Source organism: Melampsora larici-populina (assembly GCF_000204055.1).
Source record: "Melampsora larici-populina 98AG31 unplaced genomic scaffold MELLAscaffold_33, whole genome shotgun sequence".
NCBI lineage: Eukaryota > Fungi > Basidiomycota > Pucciniomycetes > Pucciniales > Melampsoraceae > Melampsora > Melampsora laricis-populina.
The window spans coordinates 735,804-755,720 of record NW_006768797.1 but is presented as its reverse complement, the minus strand read 5'-3'; the positions used below and the strand labels follow the sequence as shown (position 1 = coordinate 755,720).

General features: G+C 42.8%; 4 protein-coding genes across 4 annotated transcripts; 1 reads left to right on the top strand and 3 right to left on the bottom strand.

The window, feature by feature from the left end:
• Window positions 1-7,127: 7,127 nt before the first annotated feature.
• Window positions 7,128-10,001, bottom strand: MELLADRAFT_78495 (uncharacterized protein; the record flags this gene model as incomplete). The annotated part of the gene is made up of 6 exons (XM_007412845.1): window positions 7,128-8,213; window positions 8,304-8,399; window positions 8,457-8,585; window positions 8,652-8,754; window positions 8,833-8,958; window positions 9,058-10,001. 6 exons carry the CDS (start codon window positions 9,851-9,853, stop codon window positions 7,310-7,312), a joined length of 2,154 nt encoding a protein of 717 aa, XP_007412907.1.
• A 1,030-nt stretch (window positions 10,002-11,031) lies between these two features.
• Window positions 11,032-12,828, bottom strand: MELLADRAFT_89895 (uncharacterized protein; the record flags this gene model as incomplete). The annotated part of the gene is made up of 6 exons (XM_007412844.1): window positions 11,032-11,682; window positions 11,795-11,920; window positions 11,985-12,175; window positions 12,249-12,461; window positions 12,541-12,698; window positions 12,794-12,828. The coding sequence occupies 6 exons, from the start codon at window positions 12,826-12,828 to the stop codon at window positions 11,032-11,034; spliced, it is 1,374 nt and encodes a 457-aa protein (XP_007412906.1).
• Window positions 12,829-13,256: 428 nt separating this feature from the next.
• On the bottom strand, window positions 13,257-14,805 carry MELLADRAFT_78494 (uncharacterized protein; the record flags this gene model as incomplete). Its single annotated transcript, XM_007412843.1, has 3 exons — window positions 13,257-14,326; window positions 14,442-14,471; window positions 14,585-14,805. The coding sequence occupies 3 exons, from the start codon at window positions 14,631-14,633 to the stop codon at window positions 13,257-13,259; spliced, it is 1,149 nt and encodes a 382-aa protein (XP_007412905.1).
• Window positions 14,806-15,408: 603 nt separating this feature from the next.
• Window positions 15,409-18,079, top strand: MELLADRAFT_75279 (uncharacterized protein; the record flags this gene model as incomplete). The annotated part of the gene is made up of 15 exons (XM_007412885.1): window positions 15,409-15,561; window positions 15,624-15,735; window positions 15,811-15,881; window positions 15,958-15,982; window positions 16,053-16,093; window positions 16,173-16,300; window positions 16,363-16,568; window positions 16,632-16,690; window positions 16,766-16,804; window positions 16,880-16,893; window positions 16,964-17,165; window positions 17,242-17,284; window positions 17,374-17,378; window positions 17,464-17,568; window positions 17,647-18,079. 15 exons carry the CDS (start codon window positions 15,502-15,504, stop codon window positions 17,755-17,757), a joined length of 1,221 nt encoding a protein of 406 aa, XP_007412947.1.
• Between the last annotated feature and the right edge of the window lie 1,838 nt (window positions 18,080-19,917).

The following is a 19,917-nucleotide window of genomic DNA, read 5'->3' as shown; positions in this document are numbered from 1 at the left end:
AATCAAGATCATCCTCCATGTAATCCTCGTCAGGACCGACATTACAGCGACCAGAATGATCATAGACATCATCATCGTCATCAGAATCATAGTTGATCGCGTCTTCAGTCAGATCGTCGTTTAAATGAACAGTAGGGATGGGGACTGAAGCATTGGGAGGAGTTGTTGGCTTGACGTGTCCGGCTGCTAGTCCGATCACCTTGAGCCCCTTCTTGACCACTAAGCCAAGCTTGTGGGCAAAGCAGCGAACGTGATTCTTCGCAGAGTCCCACTCAACTGGAGAATCACATTCGGAAAACATTACCTCCATCTCAAGTGCCATCGTGTTGTTGGATGAGCCAGAGTCAGTAGTCTGACCTAACATGTAATCAAACAAAAATTGAAAAAATTAGCAAAGTTGAACGATATTGAAGTGTGAATCAATGATGGAAAGACAGAACTTATCTTTCTGTGAAGATCGTTTGCTATCAAAAAGCGTGCCACCGGTTGTGCCAACAGATATCCATACTTGTTCCAAGCAACTAATTTCAAGGTGAGGTGAATTGTTTGATAGTTCCACTGATCGTCGATATAATTTGCTGAAACACCGATAAAGGCGTACCGATTACCCTTGGTAGTCCAAACATCGTGGACCAGGGAAAACTTGCCCTTGTTGTTCTGTTATAAAAATCGGTTAGATCACGAAAACAATTGAAGAAAGAATCGATTTTATTGACTTACCAATACCAAGTTGATTGCAGCCGAGCTCCAGCTAAAGTACAGTTGCTTGGCGACACCAGCAGCCCAAGTAGGAGTTCTAAGTTCAGCACGTCAATTGGCAAGTTTAAAAGCGGCACGGAGGGGAACATCATAGAATTGGTTAAACGGGAGAGCGTGTTTGAGGATCCACATCACCAAGACAGTGTTGCACAAGTCAACACTGAAAGTGGCTGATGATAGGAATGAGTCAAGGGTCATTTGACCATTGGATTCGTTCGAGGCTGCCGCGATTGCTGCTTGTTCTTGAGCCCAGGTGGGTGGAAGAACACAGCCTGCATTGATGGCTCGAGCTCGGTGGGGGCAAGGAGATCGGCCCTTACCACCGTCCCGGTGAGCATAAAGGTTGTGATAAGAGCGATAGCCATGGGCAAATAGTCCGTCACACCAACGGCATCTGTATCCTTGGGGATCATTTCCGGTCTAAAAAGAAAGGGAGGAGAAAAAGGAATCGAAAGAAAAGAAGAAATGAAAGAAGGATATTAAAAAGTGAGCAAAAAAAGAAGAAAAACGGAGGAGACAAATGAATAAGTGAAAAGACTAACCTCCTTTTTGATGTGGACAGGAGGACAAAAGAACTGTAATAAGGCCGCGAGTCGACCACGCCCGACTCCTTCAGTCTCAATGACCTCGATGTCAGAGTCTTGGTTAATATCAATGCCGTCTGGTATTCCAACCTAGAATTATCGGGATGTTTTGAAGATGAGGTGTCAGTGTAAGCATGAAGACCAAATTATGAAAACGCACTTACAGGTACAGCAGCTTTCTTACGCTTCTTGATAGGCGCTCGAGGTAAGTTAACAGATGCACCAGAGCCTCTTGGACGACCTTTGGTACGAGGCTTTGGCTTTAAAGGCTGAGTTTTCTTTTTTTTTCTTCGGTAACATCTTCAAAAAATCTTCAAATTGAGTTATTTCTACAACTGATTCAAAATCAGACTCGGTGGCATATTGGTCAGGAACATATGGGGTATCTATATCATGACCATTTAAATCTAGATCGCTATTGCTGGAAGGGCGGTGTAGAGAAACACGTGAATCTGGGGACTGAACAACGAATCCTGGCTTGGGACTACTGGGGCTTTGTGGGCGTAGGGTAGGGCCATTATGCGATGAAGGTGGAGCAAGACTAGATACGGAATTTGCCATTTTAATGAAATCAAAGGGTTGTAAGAATAATTCAAACGGAAAGGAAGGGACAAATGTGTCAGTTGATTATCTTTGGGGAAATATTTAATTGACGGTTTTGTTGAGGGAAAAACGGGAACAAAAGAGAGGAAGGCTGACCTTATATAGATCGAAAGGGCCTGAGAGTATGTTGTGTTCACTGAAGATTCAGTCATTGTTGCCTGGCACACACAAAAGGAGTTGAAAAAAAAACTTCTTGTGTCTTTTGGATACGAAGATGAGGAAATGAGCTGGAAAAAGGGCTTTGACACACCAAACATGACAAACTCAAGCTTTAGAATCGATTAGATGGGGTGCGTGTCAATGATCGTGATTGATAGAAGATGATCGTGTCGCATTCCAAAGGTTTTTGGGGTTGTTTGTTGATGGAAGGAAGGGTATTAGGGTTGATTGAGAGGAATCAGGTCAGCGTTTGGGTTGTTTGATGGTGGAGGGAGGTGAGATTCAGTCGGATCTAGTCTGATATGGTCATATGATCCCTGTGTGTTGTTGTTATTTTATTGGCTTGAGATATCAGACTGCAGGATCGCTGCAAGGTGCTCTGTGCAGGTGTCAAAGCGGAACTTTGGCGCCGCTGCGCTCTTTCTGCGCTCCGCCCCAAGCAGATTTTGACAGAGGCAGCAAAGGTGGATTGGGTAGGCCCCCTACCCCAAAATTTCTGGAGCGGCAGCGGGGCGGACCGCCCCGCTGCCACCCCGCTGCTGCTTTTTGCAGCTGGACGTTTCAGGCGTTGATGGGAACAATATGCATATTTTTTTGTATCTTTCTCTCTCCTCCTGACTGCTCAATATTTTGCATGTCAGTATTTATATTTTCTGCTTAGAAAATATTATATTTTGTGTAGTGAATTGTCTGTCAGGCTAAAAATCCATTGAGGGCTATAACTTGAATTTGAGCACTATAGTATACTTGATGAACATGATTGCAAGATGTACTAATGGATATAGAGTAAATGGAATAGATTAAAGTGGAGAGTGTGAGTATTGAACAATGAGATGGGATGGTGGTGGTGGTGAAAACACTGAGCTGTCCAAGTACAAATAAAATGTTATGGTCATAACATAGCCTGTATTGCTATCAAAAATGGTTGTCAACAGAATCTTGATTGACTGTATTTTAAAGAAGTAAATAAACTATTTTATTACTGATGAAGGAAGATGGGCTACACATATATTATGAAGCAATCACTACATGCCCCATTGATATCCTGATTGACATTCAATATTGTAACCCACTTCCACATATAGAAACCAGCCCAAGAAAAGATGCCATGTTCAATCACTATAGATGCCTGCTTACTTTGTAGCTCTCAAATAAGCCTTTTGGCTTAAAAATGCATAGACAGACTGGAACATTGTGATGGCACTCAAGACTGATGCCTACATTCTTTGTCTTTGCTAGGTCTATTCACTTCATATTATTATCTAATACACTCAAAATTTCATCATGTGTGCAATTGGGATACTGAAAGTGTTTCACAATCCTGCAATGTTACACATCAGTACATTTCAATCTGTTTGTGTAAGTTGCAGGAGATACTCAAGCACCATTGAAATTCACATGGTGAGTGTGGCGTGAGAGTGCACCCCCATGAGGGTGCTCCCTGGGGGAGTGTGATCAGCTCAGGCCAGATTGGGGGTTGGCGTGTCCTATCATGTAATATTCTTAATTTGCAAGGTAAAGCAAGGTGGCTTCCTATAAACCACCTTGACACAAACTCAATGTACTCATCCAAACAAGATACACCACACATTGACAGAAAGATCAACTCTGGGGGGCTTGTCAATATCTGTGCATGGAAACCAATGGAAATATTTCCATTTGTCCATTGACAGGAAAAGCTCATGACCACACCACCATACCCAATTTCAGAACTTTTTTGTGATGAACTACAAACAGGCAGGCATGCCGCAACAGGGGGCCTGCAAGTTTGTTTTACACAACTTCATTATGTTCTTCTTGTACTGCTACCATGCCCAATTGTTGCACTATTCAGGTGATGTGTGATAAACCTCTCCTTTCACTATAAAAACAATTGTCCACCCAGAGCACACTCTCTTTGGCCTGCCCAGTACTTCCTTAATTAACCACAATTATGTTTGTTACATCATCTCATCTCATCCATTGCACACCAAGGTACACTTCATAGAAATTCAAATGCAATAACTGTTAAGACCAACAATCTTATAAACATGCATTGGACCTGAAACATGCAAGATGCAAAATTCTATTCTTAATCTTTGTATTGGAAGAGTTGGTGATAGACATTTCCAGTTAAATTTGAAAAGATAAAGAGAAGCAAAGATGACAGTTTTTTGAAAAAGTTGGATAATGTTGGAAAGGAAAGGAGAATTTCTGTAGAGATTGATGGGGTATATGTGAGCAAGGTATAAAAGCAAGCAGGGTAGAGTCAAATTGGGTTATTGAAGTTGAGGAGGGGTAAGATGCATTGGGGAGTGAGACAATTCTTAGCAAAGGTCACATTTCATACTGAGCTTGAACTGAAGTGCTTTGAATAAAAATGAACAATCAAATGACAACATGATTTAAGAGCAGGATAGCTGCTATACGGAGATTGAAATCAAGTAGACAAACAAAGGAGGATGGAATTGAAAAGCAGGATGTTATACAGGACTTAAAATCAGGTGCTTTTTGAAAAGCATGATTGGTGAGAGCAAAAAGCAAAAAATATAAGACAATTCAAAGGAAAATTGAATGAACATATGTGTGCTACATATGAATCATATTGCTTTGACATAAAGATGGGTAACACAACCTTGAAGAGGAATGAGATGAATAAACTCATTGATAGACACAATCAAAGAAATTCTATTCACCAAATGCAAATCAACTTTGGATAAATTGCACTGTATGTGCATCAATGGACAGAGAGGAAACAAAGGAATAAAAGGACATCAAGATGAAAAGAAAATGTTAGGGTGGATGGACCAAACAAAGTGGAAGACTTTTCAACTTGAAAGGTAGTATGAAAAGGTGGAACACATGCTGTAGTTGGAGGACCAATAAACAAATTTGCAGACTCAAGCACCAGGAAAAATCCATGTGGTTACGTTGTACCTTTTTGACATTTAGATGCTGTATCTACATTCAAGGCAACCATTGAAGTAGACATCATAAATAAATACACACTATAAACAGCTTTGGTGCCTCTAAATTTGCATTCTTTGAACCTTTATTTGATTTTTATATGCCCTGAGGGAGCATTCCACACCCCCACCAGGGGTGCACCTTTGAAAAGCCCAAAAGGAGCCCCCTGGTGTGCCTAAAATTACAAAACTTGTGATCCCACATGAATTGACATGTAAGGGGGTGCAAATTTATATGGAGAGTGGCAGGACAAGAGAAGAAGTGCAGGCAAATTTTCCTACTTCTTTTCTCACTCAATCTGCACTCTCTTTATCAATAGGTTTTGACCTGCCAGCTTTCACTTTTCTTAGCTCTCAGGAGAATATAAGCTCCTTGATTTATCAAAGACTCACCTGCCTTCTGTTATGATGGGAATTCAGTTGAAAAGTTTGACACATTCATCTGCACTCTCTTTATCAAAAGGTTTTGACCTGCCAGCTTTCAATTTTATTAGCTCTTGGGAGAACCTAAGCTCCTTGATTTATCAAAGACTCACCTGCATTCAAGTTCTGTTATGATGTGTTGGCAGGAAACTCGGCCAAAAGGTTTGACACATTTCACAGTTTCAGAGTTGACTATGTAGGATCTTATGCCACATCACTTGTAGTTTCTTTGTTACATCATTAGGCCTGTACAGTTCAAAATTTGGATAGTCAGAAAGACCACAGAACCAAACCCTTCCCTGCTGTCAGAAAGACAATGAGCCCACTTGTAGAGATACCACAATTGCCCTGCTATATATAGCAGAGCCTGCACTCTGCAATATGGAGGTAAAAAAATCCTTCAGTGCATTGAGCTCTCCATGATGGGCATGGCTTCCAGAAGTTTCTTGATAATACATGATATCTACCCCTCTATCTTTTATTCAAAACACCTTGCTCCCCTCAGTGGTGAGACCAAAACTCCTGGTGACATAGGGCTCCTCAGCTCTGGGCAGGTGGTATGGGCAATACTGCAATTGCTATGCAACACAATAAAATTTGACCTTATTGCTATTGCAGAGTGCAGATTGATCTACAGCTTCTTGCCTCTTGTTGAAATCCTTTCACCACTCTTTTTCTTAAGTGTGGTATGGTGTGTAACGGTCCCACTGTACCAAATCAAACCCTTGAATATGGTTGTCTGTGACCATAACAGTACAACATGGTAAGTACTTGCAACAGTCTACCATAGTGTTATGAAAAATCCATCACACCAAGGTAGATTATGCTGAGTTCTAAGCATTGCTTGGGTACACAAGAGGTGGCAGATATGGCAAGGTTATCATGTGCCCTTTGCATTGCTCTTCTATATACACCATGTCTGTGTAGGCTTTGCTAGTCGACGAGTGCACACCAACTCCCTTTGAGGCAGAAAGGGAAGTCGTGCGCACTTGTCGACAAGCAAACACTACCCGGACACGGTGATAGCGGAGAAACCCGAAGAGTCAAGACTGCTCCGCCAGTCAGCAAAAAGCTTCCGCGTACGGGAATCGAACCCGTCTCTACCGCGCGCTTGCACAATGAAAGGCGGTCATACTAGCCGATATACTAACACGGACTGTATCGGACACGGGTAATATGGGCTTTTGAAAGAAGGGGGAAGCGTATGATGTGACCAAAATCACTTTAGTTTGAACAATCAAAAAAAAATGAGAACAAATTTGCTAAGAGACAAACTTAATGTAGTATTGAAACCATAAATCGAAGGTTGGCAAATGGATAGGAGGGGTGGAAAGATGTGTGTATGGAACCGAGGATGCTGCTCACGAGTTGCAGGAATAGAGTCGCTATATATCATTTTTTTAAGACACGTTGATGAGGATGAGCACGTTATCGCCCGCAGGGTATTTCCGACTCCGGTGGGAACATGTATACGACAAACAGATGTTGCAAACTACGAAGTACTGCAGGTCCGATGAAACGAAATGGAGCTGGTAATCGCTCTGATCAATTGACGAGTTTATCTGAAGCACGGACAAGCAAAATGTGAGACCAAGGAGGTATTCGAACTTTTGGTCATGCTCGATATAAAAGATGTGATCTCATGGGAACGCGTAGAAATATAAAGCGGATCGTTTCATTACTATTTGGTCAAATGAGCTGGTCTTTTAGGGAAACGAACAAATATAAGGCGAAGCTGTAGAATCTAGAAGCACTCAAAGAAGCCAAGGAGAAAGCTAATTAGTCAAGCATGAAGGGTAACAACGATGAGTCGCAAGAACAACAATTTTCAATTAATCAGCCTCGTATGATCTTGGGTTGCAAGTTAGACACTGAGTTGAGCCGATGATGGGTGGTTTGCCGATGATGGTTATTACCATTGATCAGCACTCGGTGTTTTGGTTTGTTACGTTGATGCTGACCATTTCCCTTCGCACCCCCACCCGATGATCCTGTGCTTGGGCGCGGGACGATCTCGCCGAGGTCCTCAGTCGGTTCGATGGTGGAGGCGGTGATGTCAGCCATCGAATTTGAATGCTGGGGTGAAGCGTTCTCCAACGTTCCCTGGGGGTTGGAGTTCGTCGGTTGCTCCGACCGAGCGGGAGGAAGCATGGGCCCGATTATCTTGGGTTGGGCGTTCTTTTTGAAGTTTGGCAGATCAATCAGCTTTGGTCTCTTGGACAACTGATTGGTCCCTTCATTCGATTGTTGTTCGCTTCCGTCCAATGCTGTCTGAGAGGAATCGAGCGGTGCCTGGCTATTCTTCCGTTTCCGTAAACTGGATTCCGAGTGGGCAGTAGCCGAACGGCGATCCTGATGGATCGCAGCGTCCAGGAAATCCTCCGGGTCACGCGAGTAGAAAAATATATACGCTTCATCGTTGCGAAACACCTGACCACGGTCGACGCGGTCAATCGAGCAGTCGTCCGCTCTGTACCACTGTCTATCCGACGTCTTAATGTAGGAGTAATAATGCCCACTGGTGTTACTGGGACCCTGATGACACACGACAGCGTACAAGTTGTATCGAGTGTGAGGTGCATCTTTGTCCATAGCTGCGTTCAGGTCCAGCGAGTCGCTGAATTGTATCCGCTTGTTGATCTTTTTACCCCTAAAATTGAACCTTTTGATATGCAGCGTGAGAATGGGAGGAGCCTCATGGACCGACAGTTCCTTTTTGGCATCCCGCAGTCGTTTGCATCTGTGAAGGATGGACAGCAGAAATAAGCTACACGGGTTTCGGCGAAGCGAAAAGATGAGACAGAAGATGTGATACTACTGTGTGGCTTACTTTTCGCATTTGTATTGATTCGCTCCTTTCAAAAGATCGAGCTTACGCAGCTTCCTCAACGCATTAGGAACGTTGTTGGCTTCGCCGATGTCCAGACTAAAAGTAGAACGAATTCAGCAGGCAAGTCTTTTGCTCACCATGAATCTGGCTTACCTCAGATCGAGAAAGGTATCGAACGTATCGCTGGTGCCTTCACAGTGCTGACAAGTGACTCGTGATCGAAACTTTCCAGCAAACATTCTGTGGATGAAAGTTGCCTCCTTGTCTTTTTGTTTCGCTTGGCTGGATATAACACAGAGCATCAACGGAGTGTTACAGGGAGACTTTTGTATGGAATAGAGTATTCACGCTTCTTGGCCACCGAGGGCTCCATTCTGCATAGCTTCGATTAACAATCTTAGAAACTCGTGAGCATCCTCTTGCCGACCGCCTCTCATGCGTGGTGCGATTTCTGCTCATAAAACATCAGGTATCCATGGTCAGCGGGCTTTGGGGGAGGCTTCTTGTGGGATCTACTAGAAACGCTCACTCGTCAAAGAGTTAGTGATGGGTGTTGGTTCGATGACTCTCGCAGTTTTGTTCGGTTCAAGGCACATGCTGATAAGGTTGCGCATACTACAAAGAGCGCAAAAGTTCTTAATATGCGACAATCGACCTGTGAGTATAAGAGCAAGTTTCAGCGTCCAGGAAAACGCTTATGGCCTGCCTGTCGAGTACATTAAAAACTTCTGAAGGCATATGAAGGCATACTCACATGAATCACGAGTATGCTCTTGTCTATCTAAGAGACCAACAGCCAGGGCAGGGGTGTAAACCAATGCTTGCAGTGTAGCATTCAGGAAGCAGGTATTGCCAGCGTTACGAAAGCCAGGTCCCATACGTTGCAGTTTAGGCCAGATGGTGGCAATGGGTTTGGTAACACTCAGGCTCGCCTTGGAAACAGAACCCAACTGGCCTCGCAATTTACTGCTTGATTTAGCTGGTGCGGTGGAAGCGGAGGGATCAGAAGATGCGCTGGCTGCCGGATGTTGGCTCGAAGCCGAAGGGAGGGATTTAGCCAACGGCGGCGTGTCCGAGGGACCCTCGTCCTCATCGTCCTCAGATGTAGGAGGACCAATGGCGGTTATCAGCACGCCTCTGCCTTGGCCAGGAAGAATGGGTCTGTTGATTGGCTCGTAAGGTATTTCATTTCCAGTCGTCAGTCTTCGACCAGCCGTGAACTCGATTGGGGTTTTCAACGCATCCCGCCAAAGCTGTCCTCGAGATTTCAAGGATGCGTGAGCTGAATTTCGAGGTTGAAGAAGTTGCTCTCTGGTTGAAGTGTGATTTGAGTTGACGTCGATTTGATCGTCTCCTGGAATTTCTTCTGTTGGTAGTAAAGCAGATGGAAACCCATTCGAAAGAAGTGTGACCGCATTGAGTGACTTTTGATTGAAAGAAGTACCTTCGCCCAGGTCGGTTCTTTCATCTACATTGGATGAGTGGAGAGCTCTCGGTTGAGAGAGGGTGCGAGGAAAGTGAGAGGGTGGTAATGAGGCAACGGCAGCCATTGAGATTATTGGGACGAGAGATAATAAAAGGTTTTGATTGGTAAAGCTGATCTGGTTTCCAAGTTTCAAGATGAGGAAGTCAAGTTAGAAGAGAAAATGGTTTAAAGTGATTTGTATGCTGAGGATGGTTGATGAGGTTTTGTGCTACTGCTCATCGAATCAGAATAACCACCAACTCAACTGAAATCCAAACACTGGTCAGAAGTTTTTCAAAATTCCAGGCACAACTGACAATTCATAAACCTGTAACATGTGCATGACAGCTTACAGAACATTACAGCCATGGCAAATGGGCAAACGAGCAGCTTATAAGCATATCTACACTACCCATATAGGCATACTTCTGTGTCACCGCGGACTCAATCTGCTCTTTGATCGCGCTGGTGACGCGCCATCCAAGAGATGGAAGATCATAATCCTTGTCCATCACGCTTAAAGCCAAGTTCGTCCAATCTGACACTAATCCAAAAAGGGATGTCCTGGACCTATCAGAGAGAACTTCATTAAATTCAGTTGATTAATTTCGATTCCTCGAAAAACAATGGGTGATTGTCCCAAATAACCTGCCCTGATGCTGCACGTGTCGTCTATTTTAATGAAGCCTTGCTTCATGCACAGATGGTAATTTCACAATTAGAATCGCCTTAAATTTATTGAACGAATTTTCGGGGTCAAACATGGCTTACACCTACTCACACATCAAAGAAAATTTTGGGGATACCTATGGAGATTTTCATGGGGATTCCAACCGCAAAAACATGGATGTGGGAATCCGAGGTTTACATGAATGAAGATGAGTAAAGCTATATATCTTACAAGGTCGGGTGATGGTGATATTTTTTAGAAACATTCCTCTACAAAAAATCTAATTGTTGAATAAAGTGAAGACTTTTGGACGCCATACAAGGAAGAGTCGAGTTCATAATGGCGGCACGCGAATGGTGAATGATGGAGAGAGCACATGCAGATTCAGGAATTAGACTGTGCTCATCTCTTTCGGGCCGAAGAAGAGGGTTATTGCATTGAGAACACAAGGCCCAAAAGAAAAGTAAGGCAGTTCCAACTAGTGTGAAATGTTGAATGATCAAATAGAGAGGTAAGGAAACAACAGATTTGCTCTCTTCTCGTGAGACTGATGATACGTGGTCCATGATTAGATCTTGAGAACTCTTGGTTGCTTAATCTACTTCACCAATCACAACATCTTCCCACCCCTTTCCCAAGATATTCTCCATCCCAATCCGTTCAATACCAATTGGAATAAAAAAACTAGACTTTGATGGCGACCGGGTTGGAGGACGAATGTAAACTCTGTGTTTGAATCCATTTGTCTGATTTGTCAAATGTGGTGAATTCTTGATGATTTTATTTGTGCTTGAATGTTGAGGATCGCCAGGTAAGACTAATTGAAAGGAAATCGCTTTGATACTCATACTATTTTCATTGGAATTCTGAGATTGAGGCTTGATCATCTCCGGAATAAATTCGATTATTCGACGTGTGCTCCCTACCATTCCATCAACATTGCAACTCTCATCCACCCTTGTAGGAATATTATCCTGATTGAAGATTGAATTGTAATCTAATTTTGAGCATAACTCTGCAAGAAGATAAAATTGTGGAGGTGCAAGCCTTAATCCTTGATGCTCCGGATCGGTGGTGGACGAGGACGTTGCCAGCTTGATACCTTCTAAAGGGGTTAACCATCGCATCGAAACTGTCTCAAGTCCATCCACATTGGCTTGCTCGATACCTATTGCCTCGGAATTGGTATCTGAGCTTGTAGAATCAGGTGGACAAATATACATGAAAAAGTGCGTGTCCCATCGCTACCTGACGCAAAAAAGAGAAAGAGTTGAGCAGTCCTCCACACTTTATGCTTGTACCTCATTTCAAGTCATGGAACTACAGTTTGATGAGGTCAAAAGGGGAGTGGCTGACCATGGGCAATGCGAGAGGAGTGAGATAATTTGCATGATGCGTTAATGCGTCCAACTTCAGATCGCGACCAAACTCCTTCTTGATCATCTTGACGAAATTCGAAAAGGATTCCGATCCATACAGAATCTGATAGGCAACCACAGTCAGAGAACAACCGTGTAAAGGATGTCCTAGCATAAAGTTGACTGACTCGTTGACGCCAGTCGGATATGATCGAGTTGGTTAGAGTGCTTTTATCATGGTCCACCACCGTTGTGCCGACCAGGATGCCACATTCCTCGAAAGTTTCTCGTATTGCGCATGTTTTCAATGAACGAATGACGCTACGATTTGGATCAATCGACGTTTCCATCGTGGAGTCGTCTTTTTCAATATTTCCTCCTGGGAGTGTCAACCATTTTTCCGTCAACCACAAATTCAATATGCGTTGAGAACGAAGAAATCAAAAAAATACCTGGGAACACATGCGCCGACAGAAAAGAACCTTTGGTGGAGTTTCGCTCCAACAAGAGCGTGTGGTAGTTGAATCCATCCTTCGTCAACTCTTTCAATGGCTTGATGATAATAAGGCTAATAGGCCCGAACGTCCAAGATATGATGAGCCGACAAACGGCGAGAGAAAGATAGTACGTCAGTCTTGGTTTTCTCATCCTCCGTCTGCATGCTGCTTCAAACAAATGTCACAGGGGATATCGATTGGGTAAGAGCATGATGTTATAGTGCACTCAAATTCCAAGTGGCTCTACCTGCTGACCTAGCAGACAATCGAGCCTTCTTGTCATCACCATCGACCTTGGCTACTCTGGCGGACAATTGCTTGTTGACTGAATTTTGGTTGACATCACCGTTCATTTGGCCACCACTGGACGCTCTCTTGGGTACAGCCGTTATGCGGTGAGATGTTCTGGCAGTACATAACTTCGACCGCTTTGCGCACGAGGAAACGAAGTTCATCATGCCGAGACGATCACGAAGGCCTAAAGGAAGATCAAGACGAACTTCAAGAGTGGATGTAGAGCGAACCGCAAGCACATCAGCCCGAGGGACCTGCCCGATCGGTACGGATCAGTTTTGTCGGGATGTTCCTCCCCCTGCAACAAAAACCGGATCTGAAAAACGGTTGTCCCTATGACATCTGTGTCTCTTCGTCATAACAAGCTGAATGTGATCATATCATCAAATGCTTGCAGCTGTCAGTGGCATAGTTTGACCAATGTGACACATTCTCTGTAACATCAAAGGGAGTGCAGGCTCCGATGAGGACAAGGCATGATCAGCAGAGACTCTTGCCCAGCCGTCTTTCAGCCATGAAGAACCACTCATCAACAGTAGATGGATAAACTGGGCGCAAAACTCTATATTTCCTACTTGATTGAATAAAAGACAAAGGTGTAGTTCTATGTATCCATAGATCGGATGGTGTGAGGCAGTCTTACAAGTGTCACTCGACATACGATCTCTTTTATAAGTCTTTTATTTTAGATTTTTCTTGCTCATTCACAACTGCCTTGGCTTTTCCATGTCCCATCTTTACAACAGCCTCAAGTCCTATTCCGCAAAAGACGACGCCGACTCCGGCCCATTGACCGAACGTTAATTGATGATTGAAGACGACTACACTCAATAACATGGTGAATAACTTTCGAGTGACGGTGATTGTGACGAGAGTTAAGGAACCAAAATGCGAAAGGGTTTCAAAGATGAATAATTGCCCAATCGCGCCAGCCGTTGAAAAAAGTAAAATATCCTTCAGCACGCTCGGGTATGTCTTGATGAACTCAAGGGCGGTTGAGAATTCGTTGCCATTCGAAGGTTTCGATCCCATGAGCTGAGAGAGCTGAGGTGGAATTGGAACAACAAGAGCAGCAAGAGTGATGAGGGTGGAGAGAACATTCATGATAAACATGAGTTGAGAGCCAGTGATTGTGAATCGACTGAAGATTTCGTCTTGAGTGGAATTGGTTGCGCCGTCAATCAACAAATTGATTAACAGAAGGAATAATCCAAATAAACTACTCTGTTGAGCGCCTTTTTTAGCTTTTGAACCGTGATCAGCAAAGAGCATGAACATGCTAATGCCAGTCGTCACCAAACCGACAACGATATATTTATGAGCCGGGAATCGACGACGATATAGCACAATATTCATGAGCATGACAGGTACCAATTTACACGACTTTCCGAGAATCATGGTAGGATAGTCGATGTGCTTGAGAGACGCATAGCCGAATGGTGATCCGATAGAGTGTAATACAGCACATTGCAGACAACGGTAAAGGAGTGAAATCGGGTTGCTACTCTTCGCAGATGATGGATTGGTGCCTTCTTTAGCTTTTCCTTTGGACTTGGCTGAGTTGGGTGATCCACCCAAGCCGATCACTTGCAACAAGGATTGTGATGCCTTTTTCCGAGAAATGAGATAAACGAGGGCGGCGGTCGCACTGAATGCACTCTGAACGGTGTTGAGAAAGACCACGGATTTGAAGTACTTTGGTTTTCCCCCAGACGGATCGTGGTAAGGCGTGGTTGAGACTGGGCAAACCAACAGAGAGAATAAATGATGTGTCAGTATCATCAATATACGGGACACCATGATGACCGCTTCCTGAGCAAAACATCAGATCACAAGGCGAATCCTTCAACTCACGTCTCTCTTGAATCAAAGCCCATGAAATGACTGATCAAACGCATGCCTCGCGTTATTGATCGGTAAAAGTCAAAGGAAGGCGAATCATCAGATTTAATTATGAAGGGTTTGTAAGGAATTGCAAGTCAAAAGAGATGACTGACAACTCGCATAGATACCAAGAGCACAAATGATAAGCCTGACGAATGTCATTGGAATCGACTGCAGTTAAATTCAAAGTTTAGACGTCCAGCAAATGAAGGTGAAGGTGATCTAGCCAGCCTAGAAGTCAAAGTCGATTAGGTTGAGTTCTGATGAGTTTTCGAAAGTGTTGAGGATAAGATCGAGTGAGGTTTGATGAGTTGATGATCGATGAAAGTGGTGGTGACCATGATTTTTGAGTTGTTGGCTTCGGATTGCGACGTGGCACTCTCTCTGTCTGTCAATTTCTCAATTTCTTCACTTCGATGTCCTGTATGTACACAACATATCTCCAACCTTTACAACCATTGCAATCAACGGCTTCTCTCATCCCACAAAATTGTAGTCTATGGTGAATCATTTTCTATACCATGTGTGCTTTATCATCATATCGGTCTGTGAACAAGTCTATGACAACTCATGCTTCGTAGCATAATGTCACCAAACAACCATTTAGATAGGTTGGATCAAAGTTTGCTAATCAGTCCTCATCACGGAGTGTGACCCTATGAGGTCTCCAATGATATGATTACTGGACATCCCCCATTTGGCACTTCTTTCTTAACAGACCAAGGTGAAAGTTTACCAACAAAAATAAAGTTGTCTTTAACGATTGATATGTTCTGAAGAGGATTTATTTCAATTTCTTGAGACTCTGGTATGACAGATTGCGAGCATTTACAGTGAATTTTTACCCAGTCAAAGCTCTCAAAAGGTCTGCGCTCATGTGCAAGGCTCTTCCTAATCGTTGTTCAGAATAGCTACGATGATGCTCGAAAGTGAATATCTAACGCCTTCCGATTCGCCTTCTGTTATATCATCTGCTTTACCTGATCTTTCCCAACAATTTTGATCAAGAACCATTTATCTTGTTGACGAAATGTTATCATTATTACTTATATTCTCACTCTTTCAATACTCACAGGCATTTCCTCGCCACGTACGTCCATTCTTTGTCAAGATCTGATAAGGAATTCCGAAGCCATTGATTTCTTCAATCAGTATCTGGAACGAGGGTTCAACTCGGTTGCCTCTAACATATCAGCTGCTAGCCTCGAGAACCTAAAAGCTCGTGGACTTTTGGACTTGGGAGATGTGATTGGCTTGTTACCAAGTAAGCTTTTGGATTTCCCTGGGTTAACGCGTGGACTACTACAAAGCGACTGATCACATGCCCTTATAATTGTAGCCAGCCTCGATTTGGGACCCGTAGTCTCTATTGGACGAAAGCGAATTCCAGACGATGACCATCCTTTCAAAGTCAGTCAGCTTTCCACGCGCTGCAAGTGTAGACTTTGATTGATCGATATTCGTTGTTTTCGAACACGCGATCTAGGCACCTGGTCCTAATGATATCAGAGGTAAACTTGAAGTTCTCTGATCTCAATCAGTATGCCAAAGTAGTGTCAGACTCATGGGCCCTCTTGATAGGTGGTTGCCCCGGTCTCAATATTATGGCGAACTACGGTTATGTAAGTGTCTCCTTGCCCAAAAGTCTCTGAGGAGCGGAAACTCACACATTAATCCTTCCGAAAATCATACTTATTGAAGATCTCTCGAGATGGTATCACCAATGTTGTTGAACTGATTTATGCACAGCAAGAAATGCTAGGATTGGCTCCCGACCTTGCCATAGGTATCACGATGCTTGGAGTAAGAGCTGCCGTCGATATCACAACGTGAGATTTTCTGGCCTCTTAGCCTCCATCAAGAATGAATTGATAATATTTTTGAATCATAGATTGAAGATGTCAATTGGTAAAACAGACTCGCGAACCGATGGACCATTAAGCGGACTGTTTGGAACGGCTCCTGGACTCTTTTCGTCATTGGCACACAACAAATTTGAAATTGACGGATCTCTTTCGCGTCCTGATCGTTATTTCGAGCATGGTGACTCAGATCATTTTGATAGCAACTACTGGAAGAAGTTTAGAAATCTGGCTTGTCCGTGTATTTTAATTCCTTGATCGTGCATCTTCGAAAGTTCTCACATCTCCTTCAATCTAGTTAAGCGCTACAATGGACTGATGACCAGAGAATTCGTCGGAGAAGCAAGATACATGCAGGTAACAACCTCATTCTTGAAGATACGCTTAATAATTATCTAATCTGACAGACTCGCAATTTTGTCATGAATCTAGTACACTACCTGTCGTGACACGAATCCTGAGTGTGAATGGGTGAGCATTTAACAAGCCGGAAGCTTGAGCCAAGACCAATTGACGCTTGTTGCGCACTCATTTCATCTCATCAAGGCTCTAGGAGAACAGTTAGTCATTTCATCTTAAACTCTTGAGCAACACTAATGAAGCATCGTTTGCTACTCTGCTCATATTCAGGCTCGTACACACATCGGAGTCTTTCCTTGCCTATGCCTTGGCCTCGGCCGATGTACACGGTAATCCATCCCCACCTCATGTGAAAGACATTGAAATCTTTTTTGGTATCATTGAGAACCCCGATGGTAGTTTTTCGCGCGGTAATGGGAAGCTACCACCTAGTCCGGATGGTCACTGGTATCGTCGTGCAACGCCCTTAACAGTGAGTTATCACTGGCCATGCGCTGAAAGAGCTGATGTGCCATAAGAAAGATAATCTAACTTGAACTCTCATACAGTTGGCCGAGCAATTCTTGAGCTTGAAAGACACTTTCCTTGCATGTAAGTCATTGCATTCATTAACAGACTTGAAAAGGTTGATAAGAAGCCAGTGACTAAAATATGACATTCATCATATACCCTGAGATCAGATCCTGTAAGTCTAATCTAGCTTTCATCAAAAGACGGTTGAAAGGACATCTTTTCCGCGATCAAGTTCTCACTGAGCTTTTATTTCGTAGATGCCCTTTGGAAGAAACAACGGTTCTTTGGGACATTGGAGTGAGAGCTTGACCGACCTTCGAAACGTAGAGGAAAACAATATGCTATGCTACCTCCTTCAACAAGTTGAGTCATCCAAACTGAAACGTATCTATTTTGAAGCTTGAGGCATGAATCAAAGTTGACATATGTCATTCCTCTAGACACGCGACCCTAAACACTCTAGATACTCTAAATTTCCATTGGTGAACGATGCCTTTGGAAAGCTGCTTAAAAATACTCTGGCACCTTTATTCGAACAGTTGTCTTGTTGATGATTTTTTGACAATCTCACTGTCTATCTGACTTTTCTTCTAACCTTTCTCATATTTTATTCACGCTTGTCTCTACCATCACAATCTTTTCTTCTACTCAACGATTCAGGGCTAGGGTTTAGTCTCAGTACCACAATATGACCACGAAACAAGTTGTGCTTTCTCATCTTGCTATTCAAGAGTTGACATCAATATTAATATAATTGGACCGGGATGATGTCGTCGTAGGATGGCCAGCCATGGCCAGATCAAGGAGGTCGAGGTGTGGACTAAAACTTATGCCAATGGGGCATATGCAAAAGGCCTTCACTTTGTATAAGTTCACAGATTGGATTCTCTGGCATTGAGCCAGGCAGTAACCATCATAAATAGGCTTGGATGTATCATCAGGAGACGTCCCATCAGTGAGAATTGTGCAAAGACCTACACCTGACGCCCCATAAGACAGATTCCCTTTCCCTTCTCGAAAGACAATGATTCTGACTTATCCAACCTTCTCTTTCCAGTTCCACTCTAATTCCTCTGCTTGATTCCATACACCTCGGACCAGACCTTTACAAATCAATATTTTCATTTCACTGCCATCAATTTTATAATTGAGTGATCTGCTTACCATGTTTTGATCATTGGTGCAATAATTGATTATTCCATGGTAATTTAATCATGTTATCTTGCTCACCACCATAGATGTTGATACTCATTGGTATTTTGGTCAATTATTCAACAGCCAAGACACTCATCCTATAAATGCTTAATTTCTGTTGTGAAAACCACAAAATGGTTGTCAAAGTGAAATGCGCGTTAAGCCGAGTGATCATAATCCATAGGCTGATAAAACTTTCAAACTTGATCTCTTTACCACAGTATAAATATATCTCCTCTGAAACTTGCTCTGTTGTGGATAATTTTCCTTTTGACCGGCTCATCTGAAATCTCACCTCCAAATCTCAAACTTGTCTTCTTTCCCGTGTTGAAGAATGTATGACAGCTATCGTTGTACCTACCCAGTACCATAGCCCTAAAGAAGCCCAGAAAAATGGTGCAGTGTCCCACAAGACTCCTTCACTACAGGAAATATCGTCAAGACTTACGGATAGATGAAACTGACACGCTAAAAGACGCTAGGCATAAACTTTGTATAAATTATCATGTCCTAAAACCAAACAACACCCTACGGGGTGGCTAGCGGTCCACAATAATAATACAATATAAAAAACAAAACAAAAACTACTCATAAGCTAGAGAAAGATAAAAAATCACAATAAAAAACAGTTAAAATAACTATTTTATGATGTACATTCTAGAATTAAGTGTCAAACATATATTTATCTGTATAACACTACAAACCTTAGAAATAAAAAATTGTAAAAAATGAAAAAGTTTTTTATATTGTTTTCTTAGATAACATTACTTTTTAGAACTAATACGAAATTAATTTTACCCAGATAATCTCCCAGGGTGGGAAGGGTGGGTCTTTTTTCAAAAAATACTTGCTGTTGAAGATTGTAGTTTGACGATATAATGAGGAAAAAGGAAACTTGATAAAAAGTGGTCAACGAGTAATGGATGGAATTTCGATGGTAAACAGGAATGATGTCATTTTTCCAAAGGTAAAATAACAATTCAAACCCGGACCCGACAATTACTAAACATCCAAAACTCGAAGTCCCTATTTCCCGATATTCCAATCAGTAAATAAGCAAGTTACCTACACCTAAAAAAAACGATGTTCTCATCCATGCTGAAGTATCGTAGGATACGAAAATACTCATCGGTTCCATAATTCAGTGGTAGAATGCCTGCTTTACATCTGGAGCGCAGTATGTCGAGGGTTCGATCCCCTCTGGGATCATAGCCTTTTGCCTACACACTTGATGTACTCCATTTAAATCATCTACACGTTCAGTCTTTTCAAGTCTCACTTTTCCTTCTTGTTATCTCCAGCGTATTACTCTCTTACATTATCTATGTTTTCCTTTTCTCCTATGTTTTATGTCTTTCCTGCAATGTCATTTTATACTTTTCCTGAAGAGATTCTACTTAGTTATTTTTACTATGTTTGATCAGTACTAGTCCTAATTTATGTAGTTGTTGGGGGGCCATGGGCCCTGGGTCAGCTAACCAGGTAGGCTCTCTGTGGGGCAGGGTGAAGGGGCGGGT